The following is a 20,626-nucleotide window of genomic DNA, read 5'->3' as shown; positions in this document are numbered from 1 at the left end:
AAGCCAGACTGAGAAAATCCCTCTTCTTAAGCCACTGCTAATTCTTCAGATGGTTCAGTTGTGCTACCCATACTCCTTTAGTCAAGATGCTTTAAGTTAAGAAATTCTTAAAAATACAATCCCCTGCAAGTTTTCTTAACTACTTCTTAAAAATAGAATTCTTTCAAAGACAGTTGGTTTATTAGTAGCACTGAAGGTAGAATTGGTTGGGTTATCAGGAAGATACTGGTTTGCAATTTTTAAGTGGCTAAGATGAGATGGACGTCTTCACATGGTGTTCTCATGGTAGGATGTTGAATCATAGATAGAATGCCTTGAGTTGGAAGAGGCCTTAAAGATCATCTAGTTCCAACTCCCCTGCCATGGGCAGGGACACCTCCCACTAGACCAGGTGCTTAAAGCCTCAAGCTCAAACCTTTGACCCATGTGTCAAGGCTTAGGGCTGGGCTGGCCTCTAGATGAGTGATAGATGTTCTCTATGACTGCCTGTTCCTTCTTCTCCTTGGACTGCTCCAGTGTGGGTCCTTCCCATGGGCTGCAGCTGTTCAGAACCTACTCCAGCATGGATTCCTTCTATGAGGTGCAGTTCATCAGGAACAGAGTGCTTCACTGTCGATCCCTTCCACAGGGTCACAAGTCCTGCCACAAACCTGCTCCAGACTGGGTCCTCTCTCCACAGGGCTGTAGGTCCTGCCAAGAGCCTCCTCCAGTGTGAGCTTTCTGGTGGGGTCACAGCATCTTTCAGGCCCAATGTGGTGTTCTCTGTGGCCTGCAAGTGGAGATCTGCTCCACTATGGACCATGTGATTTGAGATTAAATGTTTACTAAATACAAATTAGTCTCAGTAGAAGCAAAGATTTTTTTTTTTTTTAATGATGTTTTAATTACAGCTCCCTGTATTAGGGTGAAGAAGTTCAACTAGTCACTTTGTTTTTCAGGTTCTTTCATGTTGGTGAATACCTCTGGGAGATATGCTGGACAGAAAGCTCACCTCTTGATGCCCCATCTGAAAGAAAATGATACTCATTGTATTGATTTCCACTATTATGTTTCAAGCAAGAGTGGATCTAGCCCTGGCACTTTGAATATCTACGTCAAAGTTAACGATGGACCTATTGGTAACCCAGTCTGGAACACCTCTATCACTCCTACTTGGGGCAGAGCAGAACTGGCAATAAGCACTTTCTGGCCCAATTTTTATCAGGTATGCTTTACTTTTCTTCTATGAAATTTTGATTCTCATCATAGTTATTTGGTTCCTAGTCATCATTTTGACTTTAAATCAAAATACCTTTCAGTATATTTTGTTGATCTTTAATTATATTTTCATAGATGATGCTAATAGTTTGTGGTTTACATGTGCAAATCATAGAGTTATAGAATAGTTTCTGTTGGAAAGGTCCTTAAAAATCATCTAGGTCCAACCTCCCTACCATGGGCAGGGACACCTTCCACTAGGTTGCTCAGGGTCCTGTCCAACCTGGCCTTGAACAGTTCCAGGGAGCCCTATCCCTGGCATTCACAACCTCCCTGGGCAGGCTGTTCCAGTGTCTCATCACCCTTACTGTAAAGAATTTCTTCCCAGTAGCCAGTCTAAATCTACCCTCCTCCATCTTAAATCCATTTCCCCTTGTCCTGTCACTACAACCCCTCATACAAAGTCCCTCCCCAGCTTTCTTGTAGGTCCCCTTCATGTACCGAAAGGCCCCTCTAAGATGTCCCTGGAGCCTTCTCTTCTCCAAGGTATACAGCCCCAATTCTTGTTGATCTTTAATTATGTTTTTATAGATGCTGCTAATTGGTTGAGGTTTGCATATACAAATCACAGAATCATAGAAACGTTTGGACTGCAAGAAACCTTAAAGATCATCGAGTTCCAACCCCTCTAAAATGGACAGGGACACCTCCTAGTAGACCTATTGCAGCACCTCACCACTCTTGTGGGGAAGAATTTTTTCCCAGTATCTAATCTAATGCCTAATGTGGGTGCATTTATACAGTTACATGTATTTATTGAAGCATGTGAAATGTATGCACACAGACACAAGCTTTAAATGGGGAAGAAATAATTATATTGAAACAATTGAGATATTTTGCCATTGATTTCAGTCAATTGCCTCCGTTTCCCTGTAATAAATTCACTCACTTCTTCAGTTCATTAGAGATGCTGGAATTGAATGCCAATAGATTTTATTGCAGTGCAGTCTTCAAGTTTGATTTAGATCAGCAATACTTGTTGTTTTACAACCAGCAGAATCCTTTGAGCCCTCACTTTGACTCCTCATTTTGAATGCAATATACATTTGTTCTGTCTAGTGGTAAACATAAATGTGGAGCAGCAATTGTCAGAGTGGACTTCTGATTACATCCTAAAGATCTAAGGAGAATTTCACTTGACATTTCCTTAGGGTACTGCTTTTCTGTAGGAAAGTTTAGAGATTATTTACTATTGTATGGTAGTTCCAAGCTTTTTCTCCTTTTTCCCCCAAAAAAGTATAGTTTACACAAGCAAGTAATTTGGTGTAGTAGAAGAGACCAATAAATCAAAGACATTATTGAGACTTCTTTCATCTTCAACTTCACTTTGGAAAATTTGATTTCATTTTATTTGTTTCCTGTGCTGAATGTTGTCACTATACTTATGGTTTGAAGCTTTCTGAGGAAAATTCACTCCCAAAGATGGGAATTATTGACCTCCCTAGGAAGTACAGCATTGCCATTTCACAACATTGTTCCGAGGGACTGAGTGACAACATCTTAATTCCATCCTCTCAGAAATCTGCAGTACAATTTCCTCACTCTGCTGGTGACGTGCAGTTTCTCATTGTTTCTGAACTCTTTTTCCTTGTTTTCGTACTTTAGTCTTTTTCACAGATTGTTTCGGGGGAGGCAAAGCAGCTGGGAGAAGGGCAAAAAGAGGATAGAGGGAATGTGAATCCTAGGAGAATGTGCATCCTAGTTAGGTGAGAGTTCAGATGATTACAGGTGGGAGGGAAGAAGGCAAAGGACCCATCTGGTGGGTTTCTAGCACCAGATCTGTTTTGTAAGCTGCAGTTAATTTGATTCCCAAACCAATCTCTTTTGTCATGAATCCCTGTGTTCCTTTCACAAATTCCAGAACATGCAAGGCTTCCTCACAAGGACAACTCCTGTCTCCACAACTATCTGAAAGGAAGCTGGAATGAGGTGGGTGTCAAGCTCTTCTACCTAGTATAAGGTGATAGAATGAGAGAAAAATGGCCAGGGGAGGTTTAGATTGAGTGTAAGGGAAAAATTATTTCCTGAAAGAGTAGTCAGACATTGAAATAGGTTTCCCAAGGAGTGATGGAATCATCATCCCTGGAAGTGTTCAAGGAACATGTGGACATGGCATTTCAGGACATGGTTTAATGGCCATTGTGGCTTTAGGTTGATGGCTGAACTTGATTATCTTGAAGGTCTTTCCAACCAAAGCAATTCCATGATTCTATTCTATTACTTTCTAAGGCTCTATGACCTCATGGAGCAAAACCAAGTCCATTAAGGAGATCTTTAAGGAATTATAATTCTGGAGAGAAATGATAGAGAGAACCATAGAATCATAAAGATTGGAAAAGAGCTCTAAGATCACCAACTCCAAACATTAACTCAGCATTGCCAAGTCCACCACTAAACTGCATCCCTAAATGCCACATCTACATGCTTTTTTAAACACTCCAGGGATGGTAACTACACCATTCCCCTGGGCAGCCTCTTTCTGGGCTAGACAACTCTTGCAGGGAAGAAATTGTTCCTAATGTTCAAGCTAAACCTCCCCTGGCATAACTTGAGGACATTTACTCTCATTCTGTTGCTTGTTACTTGGGAGAAGAGGCTTGGCCCCCACCTCACTGCAACCTTCTTTCAGGGAGTTGTAGAGAGCTGGAAAGTATTCCCTAAGCCTACTTTTCTCCAGGCTTAGTTCCCTCAGTTGCTCCTCAGGAGATCTGTGCTCTAAACCCTTCACTAGCTTCATTGATGTTTTGTTTTTTTTTTTTTTACCTGATCCAGCACCTCAAGCATCCTTCTCATAGTGAGTGACAACATTTAAGGGTTATAATATTTATGCAGCTCAGGATACTTTACAACATAGTGGTGCTGCTCCACATCGCTGCTGCTTTGTTTAAAAAAAAAAAAAAAAAAAAAGGAGCCAAAATACCTTTCCCTAATGGCAACTGACTAGAAATTCAATTGTGCAGTGTGGATTAGATTGTGGTTTTTATGCCACTTCTAAAGATGTATTTGTTTAAATCACATATTGCTAACACATATATGCAAAGCATTCCAAATATTTAATAATTAAGAGTATTTTGTTCTTGTAGCACCAGTTAGCCAAGATTTTTAATACCTTTCATGCAGGGTCTCCATTTAAAATTGACTCTTTGGAAGTACAGTTGTTGAACAGAGTAATTAATTTCTTTTAGTCTATACTTTTTTTTTTACTAGGCAATTTTTTGTGTGTGCAGGTTTCACCCCATATGAAAGCTGTACCATTTCTATAAATCACAACTATAACCTGCACATAACAGCACTGATTGTAGTTTAATTGGTACTTATTTTAGCTTAAATTGTTAAGTATTCTGGTGATTAAGGATATATTTAATTCCATAATTAATGGTCTTCTAAGTGCTGCTGCTTAACATCTGCCTTTCACTTTAGGTTACATCTCCACTGCAGTCCAGTTTCTGATTACAGTTACAGCTGCACCAACAGTTTCAAGCTGCCAAACACCTTCTGAGGGTCAAAGATTATCAGCACAACTTGTTCTTTTCTGCTGTGTCTCCAAGCTATTTGTTTTGAAGTAGCTGGGATGCTTCTACCGGAGCTGGTTTTATTTTTGTATTTTCAGACCCCTGTAGGAGGTGTCCCATGAGGGAACATTGCTTTCCTCTTTTGATTATAGGTCACAGGAGAAATGGTTTGCTTTGCTAAGCTCTTGTCTACTTGATACACCTTAAGCAAGAGCATCAAGGAGTTTATCACTGAAATGAGGTGGGGGTCAGTCTCTTCTCCCAAATAACAAGTAATAGGATGAGTTACACCACTGGAAGTTTAGTTTGGATATTAGAAGAAACTTCTTCCCTGAAAGGTTTCTCAAACACTGGAACAAGCTTCTTGGGGATGTGGCTGAATCCCCATCCCTGGAGGTGTTTAAAAGAGGCAGAGATGTGGTGCTGAGGAACATGGCTTAGCAACAGGCTTAGTACAGTTAGGTAGTGATTAGACTTGATGATCTTAAAGGTCTGTTCCAGCTGAAATGATTCTATGATTCTATAAGTAACAGGACAAGAGGAATTATCCTCAAGTTATGCCAGGTGAGATTTACATTGGATATTAGGAAAACTTTCTTCTCTGAAAGGATTGTCAAGCTCTGTAACTGGATGCCCAGGGAAGTGGTGGAGTCCCCATCCCTGAAATGCTTTAAAAGCTGTGAAGATGTGGTGCTGAAGGACATGGTTCAGTGACGACTTGGCTGTGCTGGGTTAATGGTTGGAATTGATGATCTGAAAAGTCTCTTTGAAGCGTTAAAATTGTGTGATTCTTTGATTCTGTTAGAGACATCCTGCAAACAAAACAAGGCTTTTCAGAATACTAAGACCTTCACCCTCCTCCTTGCCTGAACAGAATTACTTTTTTACGCAGAAAAAAAAAGAGGAACAAATAAAAGATAGATTGATGTGAATAATGAGTTTTGGTTTTGATTCTTGGAGAGTCTTAGGAGGTTGAGAAACCCTTAAATTGATGCTTTTAGGTACAAATCAGGCCTAAATAGGCTGCTTCTTTACTAAGAATAAGGTGGAAGGGTTTTGGGAGGTGTTTTTTTCTTAGTGTTTTGATATTTTTGTCCTCATTTAGATCTTTTAGCAGGAGGAAAATCTGTTGATTTCAAGGTTGTTCTCTTATTTTGTCTGTTTAGAAGGGAGAGTAATTTTTTTCCCCTTTTTCCTTCTTAATGATTCTCAGACCAATGAGCAGTATTCCAGTTTCCTAGTTGTGTGATTCTGTGATTTTAAATATATTTTCTCTTTTTAAAACTATTTTGGAGCTTTACAATATGCAGAATGCCGCTTTGAGTGGTTGATTCTGGTGAGTGGTTTGCATTCCTTGCTTCTAACCATGCAAACAACCAATTAGCACAGCAGCATGTCAAGTTACACTCTGTCCCCCTCTCAGTTGATATCCTCAGAGTTATTTGCTTTTTACTTTGCTGGGAGTCAGGCACGGCAGCAGTGAGCTGAAACACATCTTGATTAAATAAAACAACCAACACCATGGTTGGAAAAACCAAAAATGGGATTGAAAGGATTAAAAATAGCTTCCAGTGGAGTGGTGCTACTCTCTATGCACCTTCTTTAAACCTTAAATTCCTAGGAAGCTGGAATGAAGAAATGGGGTGATCCTGGTAGTAATTCCCAGTCCTTTTGAATAAGGACAAAAAGGAATCATAGAATCATTAAAGTTTGAAAAGAAGTCTGAGATCATCAAGTCCAAGCCTCCATGACCACTAGAATATGTTCCAAAGTGACACATCTACTCATTTTTTGAACACCCTCATCACCTCCCTGGACAGCCTGTTCCAATGTCTGACCACTCTTTCAGGGAAGAAATTCTTCCTAATATCCAACTTAAACTTCCCCTGGCACAGTTTGAGGCCATTACCTCTTGTCCTGTCATTAGTTTCTTGAGAGAAGGGACCAACACTCATCTCACTATGACCTCCTTTCAGGTAGCGGTAGAGAGCAGTGCTGTCTGCTCTCAACCTCCTCTTCCTCAAGCTAAACAATCCCAGCTCACTCAGACTCTCGTCATAAGATGTGCTCTCCAAACCCCTCACCACCTTCATTGCCCTAGCATTATGTGCTACCACTTCACACTGAGATGAGATTTACTCTTTACCATTCTGACATTTTCCCCTGTAAATTAGGAGGTTAGGGAATAAGAAGCCATAAATCCAACCTGCCTTTTCAAATCCGGACTTAAGCTTTCATTTGTTTCATAACTTGATTTGTACATGCTTTGCTCAGAGCCTGGCTCATGCAATGTACTTAAGTCATTGGGCTGGGACAGGGAGTTAAGCTTCTTGTGCAGTAAAGGTCAGGCTTACATGCTCATGCCTTGTGCATGTTGCATTCAGTTGCACGCGTATGGTTTGGAATAAACTTCAAAATACATATTGCATTTTGACCCTGTGCCAGGCATCTTAAATAGCTTTTTGTTCAGTGAGTTGGGTGATTTGGGAATAGTTATTTTGAGAAGAACATGCCAGGGCAAACCACATATCTAAATAGAAAAAACCCAGCAGCCTAGAAGTGGCCGAGAGAAAGCAGGCAAGTGGGTTGGGGATTTTTTGTCATATACGGAAGGTTCTGTTATTCCCTCACGTCCCTTGTTCCTAAAACAAGAAAGCTTCTGGGAAATCAATAGGAAAATGTAAAGTAACAACTGGTTTATGTACTAAAAGTGAAGAATAAGATCATAAAATCATAGAATTGTTTTGGTAGGAAAGACCTCTAAGATCATTGAGTCCAGCCATTAACCCAGCACTGCCAGGTCACCACTAAACCATGTCCGTCAGTACCAGATCTACACAGCTTTAAAATCCCTCCACCACTGTTCTGGGCAGCCCATTGCAAAAAATGTTCCTAATGTCCAACCTAAACCTTCCCTGGCGCAACTTAAGGTCATTTCCTCTCCTATCACTTTTTACTTGAGAGAAAAGACCAACCCCCACCTTGCTACAGCCTGCTTTCAGGGAGTTGTAGAAAGTGAGAAGGTAGTCCTCACCCTTCTTTTCTCCAGGCTAAATAATCCCAGTTCCTTCAGCCACTTCTCAGAAGACTTGTGCTCTAGACCCCTCTTGGCTTCATTGTCCTTCTTTTGACATGCTCCAGCAATTGTGCACTTCTTACTTTGAAGAAACTTTGAAGTTTCAGGTTGGCAACCACCACCAAAACGCTTTTTAATGTGCTTGAGTGCATGTGTGAGTGCCAAATGGTAGTTGTGTAGGAGTGAGAGGTGGGGAGGGCAACAGCACAAAGCAAATTCCCAGCTAGGGAGGCCTGACCATACTTTAGGCAGCCCAAGTCAATAATCTGTGGTGAGTTTCTGTGGGGCCTGGTGCCCCAGTCTGAGCTACAATGGATTCTATTCACTGCTATGACTTCTTAGCTCAGACTTTGCTCAATACCTGCACTTTCTGAAGTTCATGGCAGGTTTGCACAGACGGGGAATACTTCTATCAGTGAGAATGCTGATGAGGAGAGTTACTATCAAGAGCTGGGCTGCAGAAAGGCTCTGGTTTAGGCTTGCTCCTCGGCTGCCCGAGGGCTCTACCACATCTTGTGCTCCACCTTGGGGCAGAAAGTCAGAGATGACACCTGTGGGGAGGAACAGATAGGCTAGATGATGCTCAACTGACCAGTAAAGGATTCCACCCAATGGACAGCATCTTTAGGATCAAGATGAAGGATCACCAGGGTCAAGCCTCTTCTTTAATGACCAGTGTCACAGGAGGATTCTGTCAATTCTGCCTTTGATCTTGATCAATGTATTCCTGAATCCAGTTCCAGAATCCAGCTCCTGAATATGGTTCTCATCTGCTGCTGAGTCTAGTCTGTGACTTCCTCAGCATCTTAGTTTCTTCTATGCATCAGTGGTGACAATGGTGACATCATTGCCAATGGGAATTTAGTTGGATATTGCACTGTCTCTCTTTGTCTCTGTTTCATTGGATTGTTCTTCTTTCCATCCCAGATAGTTTAGTTTCTTTCTCACCCCATCTTTCTCTCTCCCTTCTTCCCCTTTTCTTTCATACAGAGCTTCTGTCACTTGTCTAGTTGCCAGCCCAGCCCTGACCCTTGATGCTTGTGAAGGACCAGGTCAGGAACCTCCCTTTACATGGCTATGACAAAGCAGTAGTCACTGTGATCATATATTACTGATGAAGCAAGTAGTCCTGGGATTAGTCAAAAGCAGAACTCAGCCCACAGGGGTAGAAGGCAATGCCAAGTTTCTGGAGGGAAACTGTGCTTAACACCTTGTGAAATGAAGTCAAGGAAGTGGTGAAGCCTAACAGGCAGAGAAAAGAGCGTGCTGTGGGCAGTGTGTGGAGCACACAGGATTGCAGCCTGATGTTAAGTAGCTTTCTTACTACTCCTTTCCCTTTTGTGTTTTTGCCAAGTGCTATTTTTAAGCCATGCGAAGCAGAGTGTTTATATTAGGTACAATCCACCTTTTGACTAAAAGCCTTGTAATTTTACCCCGACAAAGGCAGGAATTTATGGCGTGAGGTTGTGTAGCAACAAAACCTGTTTATTTCCATTGTTCTTCAGAACACAGAAGTTATCTTGAGCTGCACATTTTTCAGCAGTAAGCATTTTTGCTGCTGAGCAGCCCTTCTTTCTTTGTTTGTATGTAGCGAGGGGAAGTGGCAGGAATGAAAAGCTAATTTTGCTCTTCACTGAAGCAGGGAGGATCAGGGACAACACAGGGCTAAACTACTTCCCTGGTTCCTGTTTGGCAAGCCTGCCAGGTGGAGAATGGTGTAAAAGAGCTCGCAGGCAGAGTTTTTTCCTGAGCACATGAATTCAGTGTTTTAACCGGTTGTTTCCGGGCTGATAAGGTGAGGAAATAATAGGAAAAAAAAAAAATGTCTGAGGGCTGCCCAGTCTGACGTTGCTTGAGTATTGTCTTTGTTTTGACTGGTGTCTTTTTTTATATCCTGAAGTGTTGCATCAGCCATGAGGAAAAGCAAAGTTTGGAGGTGGGAGTAAAATTGTGAACTTCTACAAGAAAAGCAGCCAAACCATGAAATTATATGGGGGGGGAAAAGATCCTACAATCATAAAATGGTTTAGGTTGGAAGAAACCCTAAAGATCATCTAGTTCCAACTGTCCTGATATTGGCAGGGATACCTTTCACTAGACCAGGTTGCTCAAGGCTCCATCCTTGAACATTTCTAGGGAGGGGATATCCACAACTTCCCAGGGCAACCTGCTCTTGTCTCACCACCTTATGTTAAGAATTTCTTCCCAATATCCAGTCTAAATCTCCCCTCTTCCAGCCTAAAGCCATTCTCCTTCATCCTATCACTACAAACCTTTGTAAATTGTCCCTCCCCAGCTTTCCTGTAGCCCCCTTCAGCTGGTGGAAGGCTGCTCTAAGGTCTCACTGGAGCCTTCTCCATCCTGAGCAGACCCAACTCTCTCAGACTGATGAGAAATAAGTTTCTGTGTTTCATTTCTAGTGAAACTCCTAATAAAACTGGTTCAGACCTGTCAATAGTCTTGACATCTCTAATATCATAGAATCATAGCATGGCTTGAGTTGGAAGTGACCTTGAAGATTATGAAGTTCCAACCCCTCTGCAGTACATCATGTTGCTGAAAGCCTAATCTCAGATGCTTCTGGGGATGAGGGCATCCACAGTATGAACTTTTAAATTAATTAATGGGTTACTAGAGGTGCCATGAGGGTAATGAATCACTGGAACAGGTTGCCCAGAGAAGGTGTGGAGGCTCCAAACATGGAAGTGCTCAGAGCAAGGCTAGATGGGGCCTTGAGCAACCTGGTGTAATAGGAGGTGATTCTACCATTCTGTGCTTCCATGATTCTGAGTGTTTCTAGGCCCATTCCTGAGCATGGTCCTGGTTTACTAGGCTGCTCACTTACTACATGTGTCATGTGAAGGATCAGTCTTCTTTTTAGTGTAAAATAGGACATAACTTAGTTAAAGAGATATTTAAATCCATAATCTTCATTTATTAACTTAAATTGTAATAAAAAAGAAAAATAATGTTTGGATACAGCAGTTGATAGCATTTGAAAACCCATGAATAGAACAGATATTCCAGAACCACAGGATAGTGGGAGTTGGAAGGGATCTCTGGAGATCATCTAGTCCAACTCCACTACTAAAGCAGGGTCACCCACAGCAGGTTGCCCAGGTTTGCAATGTCCAGGTGGGTTTGGAATCTCTCCAGAGAAGGAAACTTCATGACATGGAGTTACTGTACTTGTAACAGGTGTCATGCTCTTTTATATATGAAGTAAAAGGCAAATCAGCTCTTTGATGATGATGTGTCACTACTAGCTGTGGTGTCTTTTTCCCTTTACAAAAAAAATCCATATATTGTGTCGGAAACTTGTGATCATTAAAGCTGATATGAGCTTGGCACTTGCTTTTCATGGACATATGATTAAGCTAACAACATTTCAATTTGTATTACTTTTCTTTGGAACATGTCCTCTTTAATGACAATAATTGTAATTTAATACTGTGTCCAGCTGGCAGTTTCTTGAATCATTGCTTGGCTTATTTGTGATAATGACACTTTTGGAATGTTATCTAGAGATTACAGAATTGCAGCATGATGAGGCTTGGAAGAGACCTCTGGAGATCATATAGTCCAATTTGTGTGCTAAAGCAGGGTCACACACACCAGGCTGCCCAAGATCAAAATGTCCAGATGGCTTTGGAATCTCTCCAGAGAAGGAAACTCCACAACCTCTCTGGGCAGCCTGCTCCAGGGATCCAAGTTCCTGCAGAACCTTTTTGACTTTTGGACTTTCCTCATTGCCATCTTGTTGCTGTCTGGTTCATCTAGGGGCAACTCTGGCTGTCAGTTGAAATTTTTGTGTAGAGAGGAGACAAAACTAAAATGAAAAGTAGTTATTTTCTTGTCAGTCGTGTAAAGTCACATTTACAGCAATTTCCAGTGAGATTAGCAGAAATGGACAGGGGTTTAGAAGATCATAGAATTATGGAATCATTTTGGTTGAAAGAGACCTTTTAGATCGTCAAGTCCAACCATTAACACTGCCAAGTCACCACTAACTCATGTCCCCCAGCACCACATCTACACAGCTTTTCAACCCCTCAAAGCATAGTGACGCCACCACTTCCCTGGGCTGCTTGTTCCAGGGCTTGACAACTGTGTCAGTTTAGGCTGGCTGCCTCCTGTCACTGCCACACGAGTTACACCTCCTGTGTCCCCAGTGTCCAACCCGAGAAGGTGGGCACAGGACACGGCGTATTTCTGCCCATCAATCCTGCTCCCTATCGATCCATCTGCAAAGTCATTCTCTGCCTCTTCCTTCCCTCTCTGCTCCCGTGGGAGATGCTCTCTTATCAGGTAACGGTGGGGGAGTATCTCAAAGCCTCTTAGGTCTGTCTAGGCCTAATGCCAGGAGGAGAATGGAGGGGGGGCAGTCTCAGACCTGGCCAGACTGAGAACAGCCTAGCAGTGGTGGGGGAAGAAAGAGCCCTGGGGGTTTGGATATACCCTCAGGTGGGAGAAGGGAAGAACTGGGAAGCCTTTGGGTGTTATGTAGGGGACCCTGTACACTTTGGGATATTCTTGGCACTATGCTTGTAGTTTTGGTAGTTTCACCAATTGCTTTTCCATTTAAACTTTCCATCACTCTCCAATCCGTTTGTGTGAGTGTCATTCTTCTGTCCCTCTCGGGGCAAGGGAAGATCTATCTGGCCTCAAACCAGCACAACAACCCTTTTGGGGAAGAAATTGTTCCTCATGTCCAATCTAAGCCTCCCCTTAGGTGCATCCTGAGTTTCCTCTTGTCATATTGCTTCTTCCTTTGGAGAAGAGACCGTCCCTCACCTTGCCTCTTTTCAGGTACTTGTAGATAGTGCGGCCTCCCCTCAGCCTCCTTCTCTTCAGGCTAAACAGCCCAAATTCCCTCAACCACTGTTCACAAGATCTCTTCTCCAGACCCTTCACCAGGTACACTGCCTTTCTTTGGACACACTCCAGCACCTAAATGTCTTTCTTGTAGTGAGGACCCTGAAATCAAACACAGTATTCAAGGTTAGACCTCACCAGTGCTGAGCACAGGGGAACAATCACTGCCCTTCTCCTGCTGGCCACACTATTGCTGATGGAAGCCAAGATGCTGTTGGCCTTCCTGGCCACCTGGACATACACTGGCTCATATTTGGCTTAGTGTTGACCAATACCCCCAAGTCCTTTTCCACTGGACAGCTTTCTGATATCTGGGAGAGAGAATCAAAGTCCACAAATAGAGCAATGAGAAAGATGTGAGACTGCAGATGCAGGAGGTGGTGGAAAATTTGTTCACCTCAAGGTTTATTTTTAATCCAGAATGGGTACTCTGCCAGTGTTTATTCAGCACCAGGAAATGGAGATAGGGGCCATTTGTTTTCCTTGTGACATGTTTGCATTCAGTATCATTCTCTTTCTGCTGAAGTAATTGCACTGAAGGAGATGGTTTGTAATGTCCTTCTGCACCTGCTTCAAGGTCCAGTACAGCATAGGTGTGTAAAATGGTTTGTCTTCCTCAGTTTACTTCCTAGGACTAGTTAGCAGAGGAAATTAGAGTTGGCTTTGCATAAATCATAACCTGGATTTGAGGGTGAGGGAACTGGTATTATTTAGTCTGGAGAAGAGGAGGCTGAGGGGAGACTTCATTGCTCTTTACAGCTCCCTGAAAGGAGGTTGTATTGAGGTAAGTGTTGGTCTCTTCTCCCTAATATCAGGTGATAGAACAAAAGGAAATGGCCTGGAATTGTGCCAGGGGAGGTTTAGGTTGGATATTAGGAAAAATTTCTTTCCTGAAAGAGTGGTCAGGTATTGGAACAGGCTGCCCAGGTGGAGTCACCATCCCTGGAGGTGTTCAGGAAATGTGTGGACATGGCAGTTCAGGACATGGTTTAATGGCCATGGAGGTCTTAGATTGGTGGTTGAACTTGATGATCTTAAAGGTCTCTTCCAAACAAAATAATTCTATGATTCTTGACTGTTGATTTGGAAACGTACCTGCTAACATTGCTGGGGTGTTTTCATCTATTCCACCGAAACGTTCCTGGGATGTTCAAAGCTCGGGCTGCCGAAGTTTGGAGAGGTTTACTTTGCAGTGTGCTTAAATCAGGCAACAAGAACAGTCCATTTATTTTATGACCTATTTATAGCCATTAAACAAACCACAGCAAATGGATCTGCTTTGCTTAGTTCACTATGTTTGGCAGAAGATTAAGAGCATGGAAAAGACATTCCTTAAAAATAGGTATGACTTTGCCTGATGCCATGCAAATCTCTGTGCACTGCAGACCTGCAAATTTAAATCAAAGCAAGAGTTTACTCTGCAAGACAAAGAACTGAAACTAAAATATGAATCTGAAGATTATTATTAGGTAACTACTTAGACTGAATAGTGGAGGTTATTTGGTTATTTCTTATCATGATGACTCTCATAAATCTCTAAAAATAGTACAAGTACAAAAAAAAAATGTAAGAACAACACACTTTGAGAGTTTTGGATTGTACTGTTTTCACAGAATCATAGAATCACAGAATTGTTGGGGTTGGAGGGGACTTTAAAAATCATCTACACCAAACTATCTGCCATGGGCCTGGACACCTTTCACTAGACCAGGTCACTCAAGGCCTTATCCAACCTGACCCTGAACAACTCCAGGGAGGAGGCATCCACAACTTCCCTGCGCAATCTGTCCCAGTATCTCACCACTCCCACCGTAAAGAGTTTCTTTCTAATATCCAGCCTAAATCTGCCCTCCTCAAGTTTCAGTCCATTCCTTCTTGTCCTATCACTACGAGCCCTCGTAAAAAGTCCCTCTCCAGCTTTTTTGTAGGCCCTTTTTTGGTACTGGGAATTCACCATAGGGTCTCTCCAGAGCCTTCTCTTCTCCAGACTGAACAGTCTCAACTCTCAACTCCTCTTAGGGTTGATTCTCCAACCCTCTGATCGTCATCGTGGCCCTCCTCTGGACCCATTCCAACAATTAGTTCAATGCCCTTCTTTTTTTGGGGACACTAGAACTGGACAGAGTACTCTAGGTGGGGTCTCATGAAAGCAGAGTAGAGGGGGAGAATCACCTCACTCATCCTGCTGGTCACACTTTTTCTGATGCAGCCCAGGATATAGGGTAGGCCTTCTGGGCTGCAAGCACACATTGCTGGCTCATGTTGAGTTTTCCATCAGCCAGTACCTCAAGTCCTTCTCTTCAAGACTGCTCTCAAACAACTCCTCATCCAGCCTTTATTTTTGTGTGGGATTGCACTCACGCAGGTGCAGGAGCTTGCATTTGACCTTGTTGAACTTCACAAGATTGGCATGGAGCCACCTGCCAAGCCTGTCCAGGTCCCTCTGGATGGCAATTCTTTCCTCCAGTGTGTCAGCTGGACCACACAGTTTGGTCTCATCTCCAAGCTTGCTGTGAGCACACTCAACTCTACTGTCCATATTGCCAGCCAAGATGTTAAACAGATATTTCATGATGTTCTCAACATGTTAAAAAGATTGATACTTATTTCCATCACAGAATAATTTTGTAATCCCTGTGTTACAAAGCTGATAACTAAAATCCTCTTCTGTTTTGTTGTTTTGTTTTTTTTTTTCTCATGCTTCTCAGGTTGTTTTTGAAGTGGTCACTTCGGGTCACCCAGGATATGTGGCTATCGATGAAGTGAAGGTTTTAGGACACCCATGTAGTAAGTACCTGTCTGCTGTTAAAACCATCCCCTAAAAAGAGTGTGCCACTATGTTTCGATAAATGTGGAAGCAGAAGAGAAGGAAAATGTCAGAAAAAAAAGTCACAGCTAGAAATGTAGGCTGAGCATGTATAGAATGTTCTAGTATCTTGCTACCACACCTTATGGGCTTTAAAAGCATCTCTTGTAAGCACCTTGTGTACAGCCCTTAGCATGAGCCCCAGACCTTAACTGAGCCTTTTAATGACAAAAATCATCAAGATTTGTTGTTGAGTTTTCTGTCTGCAACAAAAATTCACTGCAGCCACCAGCTAGGACATTAGTGAGAGCAGATGAACAGCACAAGAGCTGAATATACATGGGTTTTATTTTTCCAGGTCTTAGGAGGAAGAAAACTCAGCTGTTTGAGTGCTGAATTATACTGCATGAAATGATTTAGGGTACTTCTCTGGGTGAAAGGCTCAATTTCTGCACTGTTTTACTTCCTTATGTGTATTTATCCTATTATTAAGGAAATGTAATGCTTTGTTATCCTAAATCCTTTTAAAAATTATGACAGTCCAAACTTTGTAAATTAAAGCTTTCATAAGGCAGATGTAACTGAATGGGTTGATTAGATATACAATTATACCACATAGTTGCTGTTTGTTAAATAAGATGTATTGAGATCATACATGGAATTGTAGGTTATAATCTTATAGTCCAATCTTGAACCTTTTGGCAGGGAAGTCCAATGGTCTTCTGGGGTGGACTAAAAAGAGTGTCATCAGCAAGGAGAAAGAGGTTGTCCTCCCCCTGGACTCTGCCCTAGCAAGGCCACATCTCAAATATTGGAGCCAGTTCTGGGTTCCCAAGTTCAAGACAGGGAACTACTGGAGAGAATCCAGTGAAGCCTACAAAGATGTTGAGGGGACTGAAGCATCTCTGTGAGGCAGAAAGGCTGAGAGACCTGGGGCTGTTTACCCTGGAGAAGAGCAGCCTGAGAGGGAATCTTCTCAATGCTTATCAATAGTGAAAGGGTGGGGGACAAGAGGATGGGTCCAGACCCTTTTCAGTGGTACCCAGTGACAGAACAAGGGGCAACAGGCACAAACTGGAACCCAGAAAGTTCCATCTGAACATGAGGATAAACTTCTTTCCTGTGAGCTTGCAATGAGGGTGAGCTTGCCATGAGGCATCAGTATGCTCTTGTGGCCAAGAAGTCCAGTGGTCTCCAGAGCTTCATTAAGACAAGTGTGACCAGCGAGATAAGAGAGGTTTTCCTCCCCATCTACTCCACTCACATCTACTCTACTCACATCTGGAGTACTGGGTCCAGTTCTAGGCTCCCCAGGTCAAGAAAGACAGAACCGCTAGATAGAGTTTAGTGGAGCCTGCAAAGGTGCTGAGGCACCTGGAGCATCTCTATGAGGAGGAAAGGCTGAGAGACCTGGGGCTGCTTAGCCTGGAGAAGAGCAGCCTGAGAAGGAAACTTCTCAGTTCTGATCTATAGTTAAAGAGTAAAGGACAATAGGATGGGTCCAGATTCTTCTCAGTGGCAGGACAAAGGGAAACAGATGCAAGCTGCAACCCAGGAGGTTCCACCTAAATGAAAGGAGAGAACTTTGCTGTGAGGGCACCAGAGCCCTGGATCAGGCTGCCCGGAGAGGTTGTGGACTCTCCTTCTCTGGAGAGATTCCAAACCCACTGGACATTGTGATCCCGGGGAACCTGCTGTGAGTGACCCTGTTTTAGCAAGGAGATTGGGTTAGATAATCCCCAGAAGTCCTTTCCAACTCCTATCTTACTATTTTGTGAAATGACTGATTGGGGAAAAAGACACCAACTTCTGTGTAGTAGTTTAACTTCCTCTTACATGCTGTTGTGCTTGTATGCATTCCTTGGGGCCTGTAAGAAAAAGCTGTGATTTAAAATAAAAAGTGTTTTATTGGTTAACACCAGAGCACCTCATAAAAATGGTTTTAGTGTTAGTGGTGAGAAGACTCAGACATTCTTTCACATGCAGAGACATTTATGCAGAATCAGCAGCTGTTATTTCTGAATCACTTAGTTCTAATAAACGCAGCGGGCTCTCAGGTTGTTAGACAGCATTTGTGCTGCTGTGTTTTTGAATTTATGTCTTTGCTTCAGGTGGGAGAAGCCTAAAGCAGCATTTTATCAGGCTAATAATTTTGGGTGTACAAATTTTGAGAGGCTTGATCTGTGCATTTGTACCAGTCATTTCTCCCAACCTGCAAGTAGCTGTTCTTAATGTGGAGACTGAATTATACCCCACAACGTGTGGAGTTTTAATGTGGCAGTGCTAAAATTCAAAAGCTTTAATGAAAAACTCTTCGATGAAATAATTAAAATGATAGGAATTAAGACATCAAACCAGTTACATTGTCAAAAAAAAAAAAAACAAAAAAAAAAACTGAAATAGTGTGAAAATTGGAATAGACTTACTATGTGTCTAAAATTGAGCAAGACTCATGACGTTATTCTTTTTATATATTGCCAGAAAAAATACTTTGGGAATTATTAACTCCTTAAACCAAAATTGAAAGGAAAAAAATATTTGCTAGGCAGTTGTCATGGCAGTAAGGACAAAGATCTCCAGGGATGGGGCCTCAGCCAGCTCCCAGAATGTGAGATGTAAGTGTGCAGGAAGGAAAGCAATGGGTAGTTGGTTGAGGTTTGTCTTGAATATGTAGAATCATAGAATCAGATTTTTTTCTGTTGGAACAGACCTCTAAGATCATCGAGTTCAAGTGTCAACCCCAAACCATCATGTCCCAGAGAGCCATGTCCACACATTTCTTGAACACCTCCAGGGCTGGTGACTTCACCATTTCCCTGGGCAGCCTGTTCCAAATCCTGACTACTCTTTCAGTAAAGATTTTTTTCCTAATATCCAACCTAAAACTTCCCTGTGTGTGGTTCTCTTTGTTTGTAAAACTTAACACCCCTCTCCACTTAGGCCATGCCCAGTAATTGAGAATTGCCATTTCTCCAGTGTTCAGAGTTTCCAGAAAAAAACAAGAGAAAAAATGAGTGGAGTAAAAAAGTGACTGAGAAGTAGGAAACACACAGAATCCCAGCACAGTGAGAGTTGAAGGGATCTCTGGAGATCGTTTAGTCCAACTGCCCTGCTAAAGCAGGCTCACCCATAGCAGGTTGCACAGGATCACAGTGTCTAGCTGAGTTTGGAATCCCTCCAGAGGAGGCTCCACAACCTCTCTGGGCAACCTGCTCCAGTGATCTGGCACCTTTACTTTAAAGAATTTTTCCCTTGTGTTCCCATGGAAGCTTCTGTGTCCAACTTTGCGCCCGTTGCCCCTTGTCTGTCACTGGGCACCACTGAAAAGAGTCCAGCTCCACTCTTTGTGTATTGATCAGCACTGAGAAGATCAAGACCACTGATAACTCACTGAGGAATTTTACTGGAGAGTCAGATGTCTGATAGGCAAATAAGTGGATGAGTTTGACCCAAAGTCTGACTATCATAACTGGAAAGTTTCTAAGAAAATAAAATTGCAGTAAGGGCTGTTACCACAAAAAAATTCCTTTCTTAGATATTATTTTAGGTGTTTTTATTCCATCTTCTCCTCCTTACACTGCCTTTCTCGAGACATGTAAGCAATGTTTTCTTGAATTCTAGTAGCTGGTTATTTATAAATTCCATAAAACTGTGATTTCTCCCAGTGATAAAGTCTTTTAAGGAAATGTCAGCAACACTTTAAATGGTTGTGAACCTCTGCTAGACAGTGTATGTTTAGTTTGCCAGTTTACTGTAGGTGCTAATATTTGATGTCTGAAAGCAATGTGCTGAGCCTGGCTTATCTGCTAGTACAGACAATACAAAAACTTCCCCTAGCCTGTGGTAGGATCTGGATGGTTAAGGAATGCTGCCTTTTCAAGGAGGAATTCCTGGATGAAATGTCTGTTTTTCTCTGCCATATGGTTAACTCTTTCCAGTAAAACAGAAATACACATGGTCTCTTTCCTCATTCAATGGATACAGTTCTTTTAGGAGTATCTATTTTGAGACCTCACCTGGAGTACTTGACACCCCCCCTGCAGTGCTGGCTCCAGGTCTGGAACTCCCAAAAAAGAAGGACCTGAAACTGTTAGGAAGGGTCCAGGAGAGGCCAGGAATGTGATCAGAGGGCTGGAAGACCTCTGCTATGAAGACAGGCTGAGAGAGCTGGAGTTGTTCAGCCTGGAGAAGAGAAGGCTCCAGGGAGACCTTACAGTCTTCCAACATTTGAAGGGGACTACAGGACAGCGACAGAGGCACTTTTGACAAAGGAGTGAAGTGACAGAATGAGGGGTTATGAGTTCAAACTGGAAGAGACTGGATTGAGATTAGATATTAGGAAGAAATTCTGCCTCATGAGGGTGGTGAAGCACTGGAAAAGATTGCCAAGAGAAGTTATGGAACCTACAAGCCAAAGGCAGGTTGGAAGGGGCCTTGAGCAACCTGGTCTAGTAGGAGGTGTCCCTGCCCATGGCATGGGAGAAGGAACTTAGCATTGGCGAAGTCACACCTGAAATATTGGATTCAGTTTTGGACCCTTCACTGCAAGAAGGACATTGAGGTGCTGGAGCATGTCTAGAGAAAGGCAATGAAGCTGGAGAAGCATCTAGAGCAGAAGTCTTGTAATAAGTGACTGAGGGAACTGGAGATGTTTAGCCCAGAGAAAGGGAGACTTAGGGAAGACCTTCTCACTCTCTACAACTTCCAGAAAGGAGATTTTAGTGACATGAGGGTCATTCTCTTTGCCCAAGGAACAATCAACAAGATGAACAGAAATGACCTCAATTTGCAGCAGTGGAGGTTTAGGTTGGATTTTAGGAAAAATTTCTTTGCTGAAGAGTGGTTAAGCCCCGGAAGAGGCTGCCCAGGGTGATGGTAGAATTGCTGTCCCTGGAAGTGTTCAAAAAAAATTGTAGATGGTGACCTGGAAGTGTTGGATTAACGGTTTGACTAGATGATCTTGGAGGCCTTTTCCAACTTTAGTGATTCCATGATTCTGAATTATGGAGTAGGGATACAGAAGAAACCAACCTGAAATCTTACATCTAGTCAGAGATTTAAACTTTTAAAGCAGGACTGTTTCATCTGGTGTGTTATTCA

At 42.5% G+C, this 20,626-nt stretch overlaps 1 protein-coding gene across 1 annotated transcript in view; it reads left to right on the top strand.

The window, feature by feature from the left end:
• Nucleotides 1–20,626, top strand: part of PTPRM (protein tyrosine phosphatase receptor type M) — a 515,441-nt gene that overhangs the window by 153,549 nt on the left and 341,266 nt on the right. Inside the window, exons 3-4 of the mRNA XM_054381571.1 lie at nt 939–1,204; nt 15,429–15,507. Of these exons, the coding sequence (XP_054237546.1) occupies nt 939–1,204; nt 15,429–15,507 (345 nt within the window). The remainder of the gene's footprint in view (nt 1–938; nt 1,205–15,428; nt 15,508–20,626) is intronic.

Source organism: Indicator indicator, chromosome 6 (genome assembly GCF_027791375.1).
Source record: "Indicator indicator isolate 239-I01 chromosome 6, UM_Iind_1.1, whole genome shotgun sequence".
Lineage (NCBI taxonomy): Eukaryota > Metazoa > Chordata > Aves > Piciformes > Indicatoridae > Indicator > Indicator indicator.
The sequence above is the reverse complement of the archived record's forward strand: the minus strand, read 5'-3'. Positions and strand labels throughout refer to the sequence as shown.